The sequence below is a fragment of the Mauremys mutica genome, chromosome 13, assembly GCF_020497125.1.
Source record: "Mauremys mutica isolate MM-2020 ecotype Southern chromosome 13, ASM2049712v1, whole genome shotgun sequence".
NCBI classification, from domain to species: Eukaryota; Metazoa; Chordata; order Testudines; family Geoemydidae; genus Mauremys; species Mauremys mutica.
In genome coordinates, this window is record NC_059084.1 from 54,390,239 (window position 1) to 54,404,968 (window position 14,730).

The 14,730-nt window shown below is 52.0% G+C and overlaps 2 protein-coding genes across 2 annotated transcripts; both read right to left on the reverse strand.

Annotated features, from left to right (window-relative positions):
• Positions 1 to 208: 208 nt before the first annotated feature.
• LOC123347777 (mast cell protease 1A-like) lies at positions 209 to 2,360 on the reverse strand. Its single transcript, XM_044984972.1, has 5 exons — positions 2,297 to 2,360; positions 1,810 to 1,957; positions 1,011 to 1,146; positions 652 to 921; positions 209 to 373 (listed from the first exon to the last, which is right to left on the reverse strand). The coding sequence occupies exons 1-5, from the start codon at positions 2,358 to 2,360 to the stop codon at positions 209 to 211; spliced, it is 783 nt and encodes a 260-aa protein (XP_044840907.1).
• A 6,333-nt stretch (positions 2,361 to 8,693) lies between these two features.
• On the reverse strand, positions 8,694 to 12,445 carry LOC123347778 (mast cell protease 1A-like). The gene is made up of 7 exons (XM_044984973.1): positions 12,436 to 12,445; positions 12,263 to 12,353; positions 12,013 to 12,104; positions 10,933 to 11,080; positions 10,036 to 10,171; positions 9,637 to 9,909; positions 8,694 to 8,837 (listed from the first exon to the last, which is right to left on the reverse strand). Exons 1-7 carry the CDS (start codon positions 12,443 to 12,445, stop codon positions 8,694 to 8,696), a joined length of 894 nt encoding a protein of 297 aa, XP_044840908.1.
• Between the last annotated feature and the right edge of the window lie 2,285 nt (positions 12,446 to 14,730).

Below are 14,730 nucleotides of genomic sequence, written 5' to 3' on the forward strand. Positions count from 1 at the left end.
AGGGGGCGCCAAAATACAGACAGACAATGATTCCCCAAAGAGTCTCTTCTCATGTAGGATTTTATTACGTGGGGGAGTAAGAAGCTGGGCTTGTATTCAAGCACCCATTGGGCTTGGCACCACCGTTCGGGGGAGGGGGATGGACTCTTTCATACTCAGAACTCCCCACACCCAATTCTGCCCCCATCAGTGAAGGGACGCAGGGCTTTCAGCGTGGGACCCTGGGCCGCTGAGACCCCCTCATTGTTTTCTTGATCCAGGGGATGTATGCAGAGACCTTGGTGAACACCCTCGGGGGGGACCCATCACTTTTGCCTAAGGAGACGATGCCCTGAGCCGTCCTGTCACACACCAGGGGGCCCCCGGAGTCGCCCTGAGAAATCAAAGCAGGTAGAAGGTGAATACGAGCTCAAAGCACAGTATTGATCTGTCCTCTCTGAGCTACTCTATAGCAGGGATTGCAGTCCCTCACTGCCCCACCTGGCTGGCTAGCTAGCTAGATAGATAGATAGTCAGTATATGGAGATGGACAGACAGACAGATCCCAGTCTCAGTGTTACCCATTGAATGTCACTCTAACTGATCCCCTAACTCCCTTAGCCTCTTGGGGAAGCTCCCAGCCCAGCCACCCCCCAGGAACTGGGCATTTACCGAGAACGAGGCCTTGTCCTCGGCAGGGTCCCCCACACACATCATCTTCGAGGGCTTGTAGTAGTGTTGGAGCAGCCTGTCCTCCTGGCAGGTCTCGTCTGACATCACCTCCAGCTCCACCTCATGGAGTTTGCTGCTGGTTCGCATAGCATGGCGTTTGGTCTTGCCCCATCCTGCCACACTACACACAGACCCCGGATCCACAGTGCGGCCAGCCTGGGGCAGCGGGATGGTGGATATGGCATCGGTCAGCTCCGCCGGCTCCGCCAGCTGCAATAGGGGGAAGGGCAGAGGGGTCAGCGCTCTTCCCGGATGGGAGCCAGGCCAGGGTGGGCACTGGGGGCTGCGGGGGCAGGTACCTGCAGCAGCATCAGGTCGTTCTCATGGCTCGTTTTGTTGTATCTGGGATGGGGGATCTTCCGCTGCACAGAGACTCGTTGTTGGGTCTCCTCATCTTGATGGACATTGTGGGCTCCAAGGAGCACGGTGATGTCTCTGGAAGCCAGACGGAGATTGAGCTAGAACTGGAGGTCCTTGGAGCACCTGTGGGTGCTAGGGAGCTCTGTGCTGCAGTGGGTATGACGGGGAGGATCAGTAGGGGGTGCCGTGCTGCAGGGAGTGGGGCAGGGGCTCAGTGTGGGATTGCTCCCTCATAACAATTGTCATCTGTCTCTTTCTCTTACTCTTAGGTCACCCATCTCGGTCGGGGTCTGTGCAGTGCCTGGCACAATGGGGGCCCTGATCTCAGTCAGATCCTCAAGTTTCCTAGATTCCAAGGCCAGGAGGGACCATGCGATTGTCTGGTCTGCCCCTCTGGAGAACACAGGTCAGAGACCTGCCACCAAATGCCACCATGATGCAGATACTAAATAACGACAACTGATATCGAACAAATTAAATGAATTGTAATGTGTTAAATTACGTTAGTCTTCTGTTTGCCTTTCACACAGAAAAACATTAAAGTAAGGGGGGGGGCTGCTGCACACCTGCACAAAAGGAGCCCTGCACAGCCCAATGGATGCTGCATGGCTGGATCTCTGCACTGCTAAATCCCTGAACATCTCAGGGTGCTGCACAGCTGGATCCCTGCCCGGTTGGATCCCTGCACATCTGGGTTCTAGGATCAGGGAGACACCGGAGAGCAGAGATAGTTCTTACCCATCGGCACAGTGGGCAGCTGTCAGCACAAAATCCTCCCGCACGAGGAACCCCCCACACGTCGCTTCACCCTCGCAGGTTTTTCTCTTGAGATAGGCCATGTAGGGGCGGGAATGCGGCTTGGCTACCCGGCCCCCGATGATCTTCCCTGCAAGCCCGGGGAGAGATGAGGTGAGGGATCAGAGCAGGCGCACATGGAACACTCCAGCAGAAGCAACTTTGTCACCCCCAGTGCTGGCAACCCCACTCCCCAGCTGTGCACAGCTGCCCTGCCCTCATCTGGCACCCATTGGGACTGAGGTCCATTGGATGCAGCCCCAGCAGCTGCTGTCCAGCTCTGCATTGATCCAGATGTTGAGAACACCACCACCCACTCCTGGCCCATTCACTCCAGTGGGTCCCTAGACACCAACCACAGCGCCCCCATCCCTCAGACCCCCCATTTGCCCCCAAAGCCCCAGGGGACCCCGCTGCCAGCCGTACTTACCAGCCTGAGCCCCAGGGGGCAGGAGAAAGGCCATGGGGAGTAGGAGCAAGATCTGGATCTGCATGTTCAGAGTCAGAGCAGGGACGGTGCATCAGCCTCAGGCTTGGGGGCTTTATAGTCTCAGCTGGGGGAAGATGGAAGGGAGGAAACCTTAGAGTCGCCCACACACTCATCTGAATGTTCTGAATGTGGGGCTCATACATCTCAGTTTCCAGCCACACCAACCACATGGGCTGGGGGGAAAGACAGGCCGTGCGTCAACCTGGCAGCTGGGTCCCAGCACAGCTGGATGGATGATGCACCACTGGATGGAGAAGACCCCCGTGGGGATGAGTCTATCAGGATCCAGGGTTGCTCTGGGTGCTGGCTCACAGCTGGGCACATCTGGGGCTCTTACTCACCTGGCCCCATCCACACTCAGCTCCCTGCCTGTGTCTCTGTGGAGGGGTCTGTGGCTGACACTGACTGATCTCAGTGGCGGGTGAGAACAGAGCCCTTTGATCTTTCTCACAGTGGCTCAGCTGTGAGCAGGCTGGGGCTGGGCAGACCAACCCTCAGCCCCGATAACCCCAACTGTAGCAGGAGGGTTTCATGCGAAGGGGATGTGGCAGGTTCTGTGACACGCTACAGATGGGAGCTATGACTGTGCTCCAGCAGAAGGGTAATGACAGAGCAGAGCCAGGAATAGAACCCAGGATCCCCCGGCTGTAACCCCTAGACCAGATACTCTGTGCAATTAATATTAGCAAGGGGGAAGGACACAAGCCAAAATAGGGTAAGAACAAATTAAAGAATATTTAGATAAGTTAGATGTACTCATCTTAGCAGCACCTGATGTCATTCCTCCTAGGGTACTTAAGGAACTAGCTGAAGAAATCTCAGAACTGTTATCAATTATCTTCAAGAACCTCTGGTGGACAGGTGAGGTTCCAGAGGACTGGAGAAGAGGGAACATAGTACTTCTCTTTAAAAAGAGGAACAAAGAGAACACAGGGAATTATAGACCAGTCAGCCTAACTTTGATACCTGTGTAAGCAGGGTCTGAATGAACTTACCCCTGACAGTTGGCTGGGAGGGGGAGAGACTTCAGGAGCAAAGTGTATGTACATGAACACACCGACTCTGCCTAGGTATCCGGCAGACAAAAGTTGTGTTGCTCAAAATTATCAACTTTGGCTGGTGTTGGGTTTCAAATCACTTTAGTACTGAATGCAGGGGGGGTGAAATGTTATCAGTGTTGTTATCTTTATTCTATGAGGAAAGGGAGCAGAACTTTGCTTAGCCTGTCCTGACTGAGGGGGTAACCCTCAGCTGAAAGCAACTTGCTAAACCAGGGGCTCAAATGCCAGACCCCTTTGAAAGTCAGAGAGGGTGGGGACAGGTGTCCCTGCCAGGAGGTGTGGCTTCAGCCTAAGGGTCCCCAGTCTAATTTAATCTGTTCCTCCCCACTCTTCAAAGACAGAGCTAAATAGGCTCCATTAGGCGTTTTTTATCTTGTGAAATGCTCACTAGAGCTGAACTCACTTGTGGTGGGGCAGCATTTCTGCCCAGCCTGCTTCAGGTTCCCCCATTAAGAGCTGACAGTCATTAACTGTTGGGTGGAACCTCAAGAGACTGAGCTGCAGAGGTCACAGCAGAGAGGCAAGTGGCTAGTGACCAGCGAGAAGGTGACCAGCGAGAAGGCGGCTGGTGAGAGCGACGAGCAAGCGGCTAGTGAGGGTGGATGGTGGGAACTGGCGAAGCGGCCAGAGGAGCAGAACCATGGCTGGCGTTGCAGCCAGACAGAACCAGCACTCAGATGGCAGAGCAAGCAAGGAGACTTTTTCCCCGGGTGGGAGGTGAACTCACACAGATGCACCTCTGACAAGGACAACCACTGTGAGTGGGCTATGGTGAGGAGCAGAGAGGGGCACAGTAAAGGAACTTCTGGTTGTAGAACTCAAGAACATGAGGCAGGAGACACTGCCCCATGGACACTGGGGTGGGTGTCCTGCTCACAGTTTTATGATTCTGAATCCTGCTTGTGGCATTTTCCCTAATTAATGTCAGGTCACATCCCTCCTTTCATTAAAAGTTTCTTTTCTACACTCAGACTCTGTGCTTGCAAGTGGAGAAGTTTTGCCTCTTAGAGGTGCCAAGGGGTGGTGGGACCTGAGAACAGTCTTCAAATATGTGAAGGGCTGTTATAAAGAGGGTGCAGGTCAATTGTTCTCCATGTCCACTGAAGGCAGGACAAGAAGTAATGGGCTTAATCTGCAGCAAGGGGGTTAGATATTAGGGACCCAAGAAATCTGGAACCTCTTCCCAGCTCTGCCCAGGATCCCGGGAGGCAGGGATTTTCATGGATCACTGATAGCCACCCAAACCCCTTAGGCAGGTTTTGAAACAATCTCCCTTGGTCTCAGTTTCCCCATCTGTACAATAAGAAGAATGTGTCTGTTTGAATTGGATGCTCTTTGGGGCAGCAAATTTTCAAGACGTCCGAGAGCACTGGGGAAGTTCCAGAAGCCTGGAAGAAAGCTAATGCTGAGTCAATATTTAGAAAAGTGTGAACAGGACGACCCAGGTAGTGACAGGCCTGTCAGTCTGATATCACTCCTAGGGAACACAGAGTGGCTGCTATGGGACTCAATTAATAAGGAACTAAAAGAGGATAATGTAAAGAGCCCCTGGTAAAGGTAATGGTGCTGATTTATACACATCGACTTTTGTAAGGTGTTTCACTTGGTACCCTGCATTTTGACTGAAAACTAGAAGGGTAGACAATTGGCACACGTGAAACGGATGAAAAGCCGGCTCACTGTCAGGTCTCTAGACGTAATTGTAAATGGGAATCATCATCGAAGGAGTGTTTCTAGTGAAGTCCTGAAGGGATCTGTTCTTGGCCCTGTGCTATTTCACTTTTTTTCAGTGACTTGGAAGAAAACAAAACATCCTCACTGATAAAGTTTGTAGATGACACAAAAATTGGGGGAGTGGTAAATAATGAAGAGGACAGATCACTGATAAAGAGCCATCTGGATTTCTTGGCAAACTGGGTGCAAGAAAATAATAGTGTTTTAATATGGCTAAACATAAATGTATACATGTAGGAAGAAAGATTACAGGTGATACTTATAGGATGAGGGACTCTATCTTGGGAAGCAATGACCTGGAAAAAGTTGTGGGGGTCTTGGTGAATAGTCAGCTGAACATGAGCTCCCAGTGCGACGCTGTGGCCTAAAGGGCTAATGCGATCTTGGGATGCATAAACAGGGGAATCTAGAGCCGGAGCAGAGAGATTATTTTACCTTTTTATGTGGCACTGGTGCAGCTGCTGCTGGAATCCTGTGTCCAGTTCTGGGGCCCACAAATCAAAGAGGATGTTGAAAAATTGGAGAGGGTTCAAAGAAGAGCCATGAGAATGATTAATGGAAAACCTGCCTTACAGATTCAAGGAGCCCACTTAATAAAGAGAAGGTTGCCAAGTTCCTTGATGACAGGCTATAAGTATCTACATGGGCAACAAATATTATTGAGGGCTCTTCAGTCTAGCAGACGAAGGTCTAATGTGATTCAATTGCTGGAGGCTGAAATCAGACAAATGCAGACTGGAAATGAGGCATAACATTTTTAACAGAGAGAGTAATTAACCTTTGGAACAATTTACAAAGAGTTGTAGTGGATTCTCCATCCCTGGCAATTTTTAAATCAAGGTTGGATGTTTGTTGAACAGATCTGCTCTAGGATCATTGTGGGGCAGGTCTCTGCCCTGTGTGATACAGGAGCTCAGCCTAGGTGATCACAATAGTCCCTTCTGGCTTGGGAATCTCTGAAGCTATGAATCCTTCTCCACTCTCTCCCGCCCTGAGTGTGAGTATGAGCCAGGGGAAAGGATGTGGGTCAGAGAGACCAGACACCCCTCTCCATCTGTGATAGCATCATTTCCCACCAACCCCTCAATGAGGGGGGGAAATAATGTGTCTAATTCTCAACCTTCCTGAGCCAGCCAGTCCCCACACCCTGTAGAGATGAAAGAGATGAAACCTGGTTCTGACATCGCATGGTGGGGGCAGAGGGGAGGGAAGTATAGAGAGATTGACAGAGAGGCGTGTGTGTGTATGGGGACAGGTGGATGGCAGCATGGCAAGACCTGGATGGACAGATATGAATGTGGGACAGATTGATGGGGGTGTTGGTGGGGATAGATAGATAGATAGGCATTAGCTAGAGAGATAGATCAGGACAGGATCGATCAATGGATGGGGATAGATGGATGGATGAGGATAAGAGACAGTTCGATTTTTTGTCTCTTGAATCGTTTCAATCCTGTCCCACTTTTGTCCCAGAATTTGCCCCTCTGGAGTCAGGACAGCTGATTGCTTAGGCTGCTTTTATCCTTGGAATTCCCTTTGCACCTTTGTCCCAGCAGGCAGGGACTCTTCAAGCCCTGGGGGTGGGGGTTAATTCCCCCCTGGCATCCACCAGATTCTCATTCTTACTCCTGAGGGAATTCTGCGGCACTGTGCATTGCAGAATTTCAGAGAAATTAATGACAGGTTTCAGAGAAGCAGCCGTGGTTAGTCTGTATCCGCAAAAAGAACAGGAGTCCTTGTGGCACTTTAGAGACTAACAAATTTATTTGAGCATAAGCTCTCCCCTTGTAAGTATTCTCACACTTCTTATCAAACTGTCTGTACTGGGCTATCTTGATTATCACTTCAAAAGTTTTTTCTCTTACTTAATTGGCCTCTCAGAGTTGGTAAGACAACTCCCACCTTTTCATGCTCTCTGTATGTGTATATATATCTCCTCACTATATGTTCCATTCTATGCATCCGATGAGGTGAGCTGTAGCCCACGAAAGCTTATGCTCAAATAAATTTGTTAGTCTCTGAGGTGCCACAAGTACTCCTGTTCTTTTTAGAGAAATTAATGTTGTTTGCACAGAATTGTCTCACCTCGACCGCCCTGACAGGAATGAGCTGCAAAGCTGCTGGCCTCCACAAGGGGCCGCTAAACCCGGCAGAGCGCAGCTTGCGCGTAGAGGACACTGCCGCGGGGAGGGGGAGGGAGCTGGAGGGTTCCCGCGGCTGCAGTTCTCAGCATCCCCTGGAGGAAGGCAGCGGCAGGCAGGAAACTCCATACAAGCCCCGTACCCAGGATCAGGCTGTCTCTCCCTCTGGATCCCTGGGCTCTGCGGGGAGTGGGTGGGGGTGTCTGGGCTGGGCTGGGGTGGGGCCACGGCTGGGCTCTGGGGGGAGAGGGTGGGGGGTGATTGGGCTGGGGGGGTCCATGGCTGGGCTTTGGGGGTGGAGGGTGCCATGCAGCTGGGCTTTGGCAGGAGGGGATGTGGTTGTCTGGGCTGGGGGGCTGGGCTCTGGGTCGAGCAGAGAAACAGGAGCTGGGTTGTCATAGGGGTTTCTTTAACTCTCTACTGATGGGGGACAATTTTTGTGTCTCTGTATTGTTACAGATATACATAGTGCCACATATTTTGAAATAAATTACCACATAATTGAAACTCTTGTGATTCTATTTTGTTACTTTGACAAAGAAAATATGCAGAATTTTGAAATATTGTGGCAGAATTCCCCCAGGAGTATGACAGTCTGCATGAAATCACTGAACCCACATGTCCGAGATCCCAACCTAGCTCATTAAGCACAAGCCCAGCCTTCCCCTATGGGGGTTAATTCCCTCCTGGCCCTGGCAGATGCAGTGGCTATTCTGGGTTTGGAGGCTCATATTGATCACTCATTCCCGGAATCACTTTTTTTTGTAACTTCATTTTTATTCATTGCTGGCTACAAAGCAGTGAGTGAAATGCAGCAGGCCACACAGCAGGGAGGGACAGGGAAGGTGGGAAGGAGGGGATCAGCAACAGGGATTGATCTGCAATCAGTTCAGTGTTGCCTTCACTGGGAACAGGTGTGTTTGGAACAGGAAGTGCCCCCCAGGGGGGAACTAACACTTAGGAAAGACCCAGTGAGGACAGAGCAGGCTTCAGTTTTAACAAGTCTTAGCAGGTCAGGTAGTGGTGAGGATCTCCCATAAACGGTCACCCGACTGGCTGTTACAGGGAAGAGCTACAAATCACTGAGTCTTCCCCAGGATTTGGCTCATGTCTGTTACCCCAGGGGAAATAACCCAGCTGTTTCCCTAGCGAAGAGGCAGTCTAAGGGTGGGGATTCTCAAGGGAGCTGACAGAAGCTGGCCTTGAACCTGGCTCCTAAATCCCTTAGGCTCCCTGCATTGATGCTCATAGGATGGGTGCTGTCTGAGTGGAGTGATGGCTGGGGGGACTCAGCCTGGGAGTCACAGCCCCTCTGCAAAGCAGGTCCTATGTCTGGGCCTCTCCAAAGGACAGAAGTGATGCAGCTCTGGCCTGTGCAGCGATTCCTGGAGCAGCTCAGGGCTACAGCCTGTTCATCATTTCCTGTATCCAGGGGATGAAGGTGGAGACTCTTGTGTACACTGCTGGGGGGGTCCTATCTTCGGTTTCCCAAGAGACGATGCCCTGCACTTTTTCTCCGCACACCAGGGGGCCCCCAGAGTCACCCTGTGAAACAAAACAAGCCACAGCTGAGAACAGCTCACAGAGTCGTTTCCCACTGAAGCATATATCAGTGACATCCCTAGTGCAGCTGGTTTCAGTGTCTCCACCCAACTCTGCTTTTGCCTCACCCCCCATGGCCCAGCTGTTTCACGCCCTAGGCGAAACTTCCACCTTGCGCCCTCCCCCGTCCTGAGGCCCCCCGCGGCAGCTCCCCCCAGCGCCCTGAGGCACCCCCCTGCCCCAGCTCACCCCTGCTCCGCCTCCTCCCCGAGCACACCATCGCTGCTTCACTTCTCCCGCCTTCCAGGCTTGCAGCACTGATCAGCAAGCCTGGGAGGTGGGAGAAGTGAAGCAGCCACAGCATGCTCGGGGAGGAGGCGGAGCAGGGGTGAGCTGGGGTGGGGAGTTCCCCTGCGTGCCACCCCACACACACACACTTGCTGCAGGTGGCCCTCTCCACACTCCCCTGCCCCAGCTCCCTCCGCCTAAATGCCAGCGGCAACTGGGGCGGCCAAAGATCCGGCTGCTGTGGTTGCCACCGAAGAAAATGCTGCCTCCCAAATCCACCTAGGTTGCCTAATAGGTTGCACCAGCCCTGTTCTCAGCGCCCCACCCAATCCCCTGCCCAGCTGGTCTCTGCCTTTCCCTGGGAGAAAAACAGCAATTTTCCCACTCATTTGTACAGCACCTAGCGCAGTGTGCCCTGATTCCTGATGGCTGCTCGTAGGCCCGACTGCAATGCCTACAGCCTCATTAATAATAACTATGTCTAAAGGATGCTTGAAGCCAGGAGCAGATTTACCATGTCAGAATTTTTGTCGTAAGCAGAGTCCCCCACACACATCATGGTGGAGGTGTTATAGTGACAATATGACCCTTTAGGATTCCTCAGACATGCAGCATCCTCCAGCACCTCCACATCCACTTCCTGGAGCGTGGCTGGGTACGATTCACTCTCTGTGCTAGTGCTGCCCCAGCCAGCAACACTGCACACAGCCCCTGGCTTTACTCTCTCTCCGGCGTGGGGCAGGGCGATGGTTTTCACCCATTTGTTCAGCTTCGCTCTCTTCACCAGCTGAGACACAAGAACAAAGAAGATCAATGTGAAGGTCACACTCAAGGACACAGAGACACACCAATCCCCAGCAAAACCCATAACCCTAGTTTCAGTGGGGGCGGGGTGATGGGATGAGGGTGGTACCTTCAGCAGCATGATGTCATTGTCATCGGTGTCCTCATTGTACTGCGGGTGAGGGATCTGGTGGCACACGCTGATCTTTTGTCGTTTCCATTCCCACAGTTTTATGTTATGGGCTCCCAGCTTGACAATAATCTCGCTGTAAAAGCCAAGAACAATCCATGGGGCATAAGGGGCAGGAGTGTATGTGAGGTGGGGGATGGGCACATGTGAGTCTGTCACATGAACAGTGATATGGAGGGGACAGGGCAGCCTGGGGCTCTCAGGCCATGATCCCAGACTCAGCTGCTGGCCTGGAAAAGCGTATCTACCACTGTGCACATTGCAAGCTGCGATCCGGCCCCAGGGCTGGGGACTGGCTGACTTAGAGGAGGAGGGGGAATGGCACAAGGGGCCTCTCCCCGCTAGATGGTGCCGTCTGTGGCACAAAGTCCCTGCCCAGTGGTGTTGGGGTCCCAGCCTGTGTCTCCCCAGCCCCTTGTGCTGATCCCCTGAGCTGCTTCACTCCCCATTGTCCTCCCAGCCCCTGGATCTCAGCTCCCCTGCAGCCCAGCTAGATCCACAAAGGGGTCTATGCCCAGCTCCCCTCCAGCCCAGAACCCTGCAGAGCTGTTCTGGGGCTGTGAGCCCCTCCCTGCCCTGATCTGGGCAATGGGCCACACCCCAGCTGGGCCATAGCTCTTTTGATTTACTGAGCACTAGAGCTAGATGATGGTTTGCAGAGGCCCCTAGAGACACGCCAATGCCCCCTGAGCACATCAGACCCCTGGGCTCTGCTCTCCCAGCCTGTCCTGCTAACTGCTCCTTCCCTGCAACCTATGATGGCACCAGAGCTCCCGGCTTCCCCATCACCCGCTGATGCACGACCTGCCCTGACATCCCCAGCACAGAGGCGCTTACTCTCCATTGCAGTGAGCGGCCGTCAGCACGAAGTTCTCCGACACCAGGAACCCTCCGCAGAAGAAGCTCTTATTTCCATGTCGTACAGACAGATGGGCCATGTAGGGCCTGGAGTGGGGCTTCGCTTGCTTTCCCCCGATGATCTTATCTGTGGGGGAGACCAGGTTCATATAAAGAGCCCCATTGTCTCCGTGAGCTGGGCAGGGACCAAGCTCCCAATCCCAAAGAGGAGTCCCCACAGCATCACCCCACCCCCTGTGATGCTCTCCCTGGGGGATCCCTGTGCCTGGAACCCTGCCCCCTCCTCAGCTGTGCCCCACACTGGACACCCCATGGGGCCGGAGGATAAATCTGAAGCTTTGACCTCACTGGGTGGGGAATCGGCGCACCGGGAGTGGGTCAGTAATCGCACTGTCTTCAGGTAATGCTTTGGGGGCCAAAGTCACCTCAGATTAGACCAGGTAGCCCCCAGATGGGCACTGACAATCTTACTGGCTTAATTTCCTTCAGGAAGGATCCTTCCCCCAGTACAATGCTGCTTCCTTTATACTTCTGATGTTGTGAATGCCTTGGGTAGAAATAAAGGGAAAGATCATTTGGGGGCAGCTTCTCCCCCTTCTTATAGTTATTTTTCTTTTTCAAGAAACATCTCCAGTTGGGGTTGAGGAAACTGGAACCCCAGCTCTTTCTCCATCAAGATGCAAATTTTTCACCCATATCCTCTTTCCTGACAAAGAATGGCCACTTAACCAGGTGATGGTCTGTTTAATTTTGTTGACACATGGCTGAGGCATCAGCTAGTCTTTTGTCTCTGGTGAACTGGTTTGTGTCTGATCTCCAGACATGTTGTAGTAACACCGTATAGTAGAATCTTATAACTTTCAATGGGAAACATATTTTACCAGAACAATTATGATCAGCAAATTATGAGTTTTAGATGATACCTCACAAGACATGTTTTGTATAAAATTTATCATAATCCTGTAAAAGGGGTGATCATAGGTGTACAGATTGTCACAGGCTCCTAGATACCACCCACTGAACCCAATCCCAGGGGCCCCTGAGCCCAGCCATACTTACCAGCCCAAGTCCTGGGGGGCAGGAGAAAAGCCATGGGGAGCAGAAGCAAGGTCTGTAACTGCATGTTTGCAGTCAGTACAGGGATGGTGCATCTGCCTCAGGTCTGGGGACTTTATAAACTCAGCTTGGGGGAGGTTAGGGGGGCAGGAAACCTCAGAGTCGTCCACACACTCATCTAAATGCAGGTCTCAGGCATCTCAGTTTCCAAACCCAGCAAACCACATGGGCTGGGGGGAAGGACAGGCCATACATCAGCTGCACATCCTGCACAGTTGGCTGGATACTGCATGGCTGGTTTCCTGCACAGCTGGATGGATGATGCACAACTGGATGGAGATGACCTAGGAGAAGACATATCTCACAGGATCCAACATTGATCTGGGTGCCAGCTCACAGCTGTGCATGTCTGGGGCTCTTACTCACCTGGCCTCATCCTTGCTCAGCTCCCTTCCTTTGTCTCTGTAGTGAGGGGCTGTGAATGACAACAACTGATGTTGGTGGGGAGGGTGGGAATGTGGCCCTTTGATCTTTTTCAGGGTGGCCCAGTTGTAAGCAGGGTGGGGCTGAGCAGAACAGCCATTGGCCCCGATCACAGCAACTGTGGCGGGAGGGTTTCTGAGAAGCTCCCCAGTGAGTCTGTGACCATGCAAAGGGGATGTGGCAGCCTGTGTGATGTCATATAACTGGGACCTATGACTGTATAGCATCAGAAGTCCTGGCTCCCAGCCCACTCTGCTCTAACCCACTCCCCTCCCAAAGCTGAGGATAGTTAGTCCCAACCAGTGAGTTGTTCCCAAGCTTTCTTTGGTCTCCGACCTGACAAACTCACTACACCTAAGGTACTGCTTCCCTGGTATTTACCCCTGAAGGGTGGCGTGTGAGGGCTCTCCTGAAAGCTGTTAACTCATCAAGCCTCATGCTCACTGTGAGATGTGCCTACAGGGACTAGTTCAGGGATAATGTCTCTATCCTGACATCTATGGCTAATGCCACTGGGTTTGTAGAGATATCCAGGGAATCACGTGGCTCGGTGACAGCCCATTCACATGGGAGGGAGCTGTGAGCGCTCCCTGGCTAGCCAGTGATGGACTACGCGGTGTGACGCTGGCAGGCCCAGGCAGCTAGTATTAGCTAAGAACTAACAGACTCGTAGCTGGAGATGAAACCTATTCACCTGTGTGCTCGTTTCTCTTGAAATAGGGATGAGTCTTAGCCCTGGTCTACACTATGAGATTAGGTTGAATTTAGCAGCGTTAGATCGATTTAAACCTGCACCCGTCCACACGACGAAGCCATTTTTGTCAACTTAAAATCAATGTCTGTACTCCTCCCCGACGAGGGGATTAGCGCTGAAATCGACATTGCTGGGTTGAATTTGGGATAGCGTGGACGCAATTCGATGGTATTGGCCTCCAGGAGTTATCCCAGAGCGCTCCATTGTGGTCACTCTGGACAGTACTTTGAACTCCGATGCACTAGCCAGGTACACAGGAAAAGCCCAGGGAACTTTAGAATTTCATTTCCTGTTTGGCTAGCGTGGTGAACTCAGCAGTACTCAGCAGCACAGGTGACCATGCAGTCCCCCCAGAATGTTTCTATGCTCCCCCTATCATCTCCGTCCCTGAGGTTATCGCAGATTAGAAGGCGGAAAAAAACGCACTCGCGATGACATGTTTTCCAAGCTCATGCAGTCCTCCCGCACTGATAGGGCCCAGCTTAATGCATGGAGGCATTCAATGGCAGAGGCCAGGAAAAAACTGCTGTGTTTGCTTAACAGCAAAAGTATGATGCCTCGCTAGCGATCCTGCCTGAGCCAGGTTGTTGTGTCAGCCTTGGATGGAGGCATGAGCAGGAAGGCCATAGATATAGACATTGCATTAGGTAGCTTCTGTAGCTAGAGAAAACATTCCTGTGCATTCGGCAAAGTCTGTGGCAAAAAAAGAGAAGCCCTGTAGTGTAGTGGTTATCACGTTCACCTAACACAGAGAAGTCCCATAGTGTAGTGCAGTGTTGATCACATTCACCTAACCCATGAACTGTCTCTGGTTTGGAACTGGGCAGAAACAGGTCACTGTTTCTTTTTCTGACTCCTCTCCTGCATTTTTAGTCTTAAAACAGACCGCTCTGTGAAATTTTACTTTGAATTATAGCAATTATGAATTAAATAATATGGAAGCTCTCTCTAAGTTATAGCCCCGGGTTCCGTACCCTTTCAGCTGCTCTGATAAATTAACATTTTTGTTAGGGGCGGGGGAAAATTTTCATGAAGCCTTTCGTAGAGACTAATGCTATCTAGGACTGAAATAATCTTAACGTGGCCCATAGAGTGCAATCCTTCATTCTGGATTTGTCATTCCACAAGTTGAACTGCTCCTTACTACCGTCCAAGTTTCATGAGCCATGGGAGCAAGGAGCAGGCTGGGATAGGTGTGACCACGCTGTGCTGCTGTCTGGGAGAGCAGCCTGAGGCAGAAGCCTCCAGCTTGCATGATAATCCAGGCAGGACTGAATCTCCATGAGACAAAACTTAAAGAAGAGAATGACCTGGAGTCATTCCCATTCAGTGCTCTAAGAGGAGGACAGCCATGTCTGTCCAGGCACCCCTGTTTGATCTCATCGAAGTCTGCCAGCTGAGTGGGGCTGAGCGGGACCCCAGCTGGCAGGAGCCGGCAGACAGAGCCCCACACCAGCAGCGAGCTGAGCAGCTCACCCCACTGC

Coding starts and splice junctions, on each gene's coding strand:
- LOC123347777 (XM_044984972.1), bottom strand. CDS start 2,360: ATGCAGATCCAGATCTTGCTCCTACTCCCCATGGCCTTTCTCCTGCCC. Junction 1,147..1,809: donor GCTGCCCACTGTGCCGATGG/GTAAGAACTATC, acceptor TCTGGCTTCCAG/AGACATCACCGTGCTCCTTG. Junction 374..651: donor AGGACAAGGCCTCGTTCTCG/GTAAATGCCCAG, acceptor TTGATTTCTCAG/GGCGACTCCGGGGGCCCCCT.
- LOC123347778 (XM_044984973.1), bottom strand. Junction 12,105..12,262: donor GTGCAGGATGTGCAGCTGAT/GTATGGCCTGTC, acceptor GACCTGAGGCAG/ATGCACCATCCCTGTACTGA. Junction 11,081..12,012: donor GCCCCCCAGGACTTGGGCTG/GTAAGTATGGCT, acceptor TCTCCCCCACAG/ATAAGATCATCGGGGGAAAG.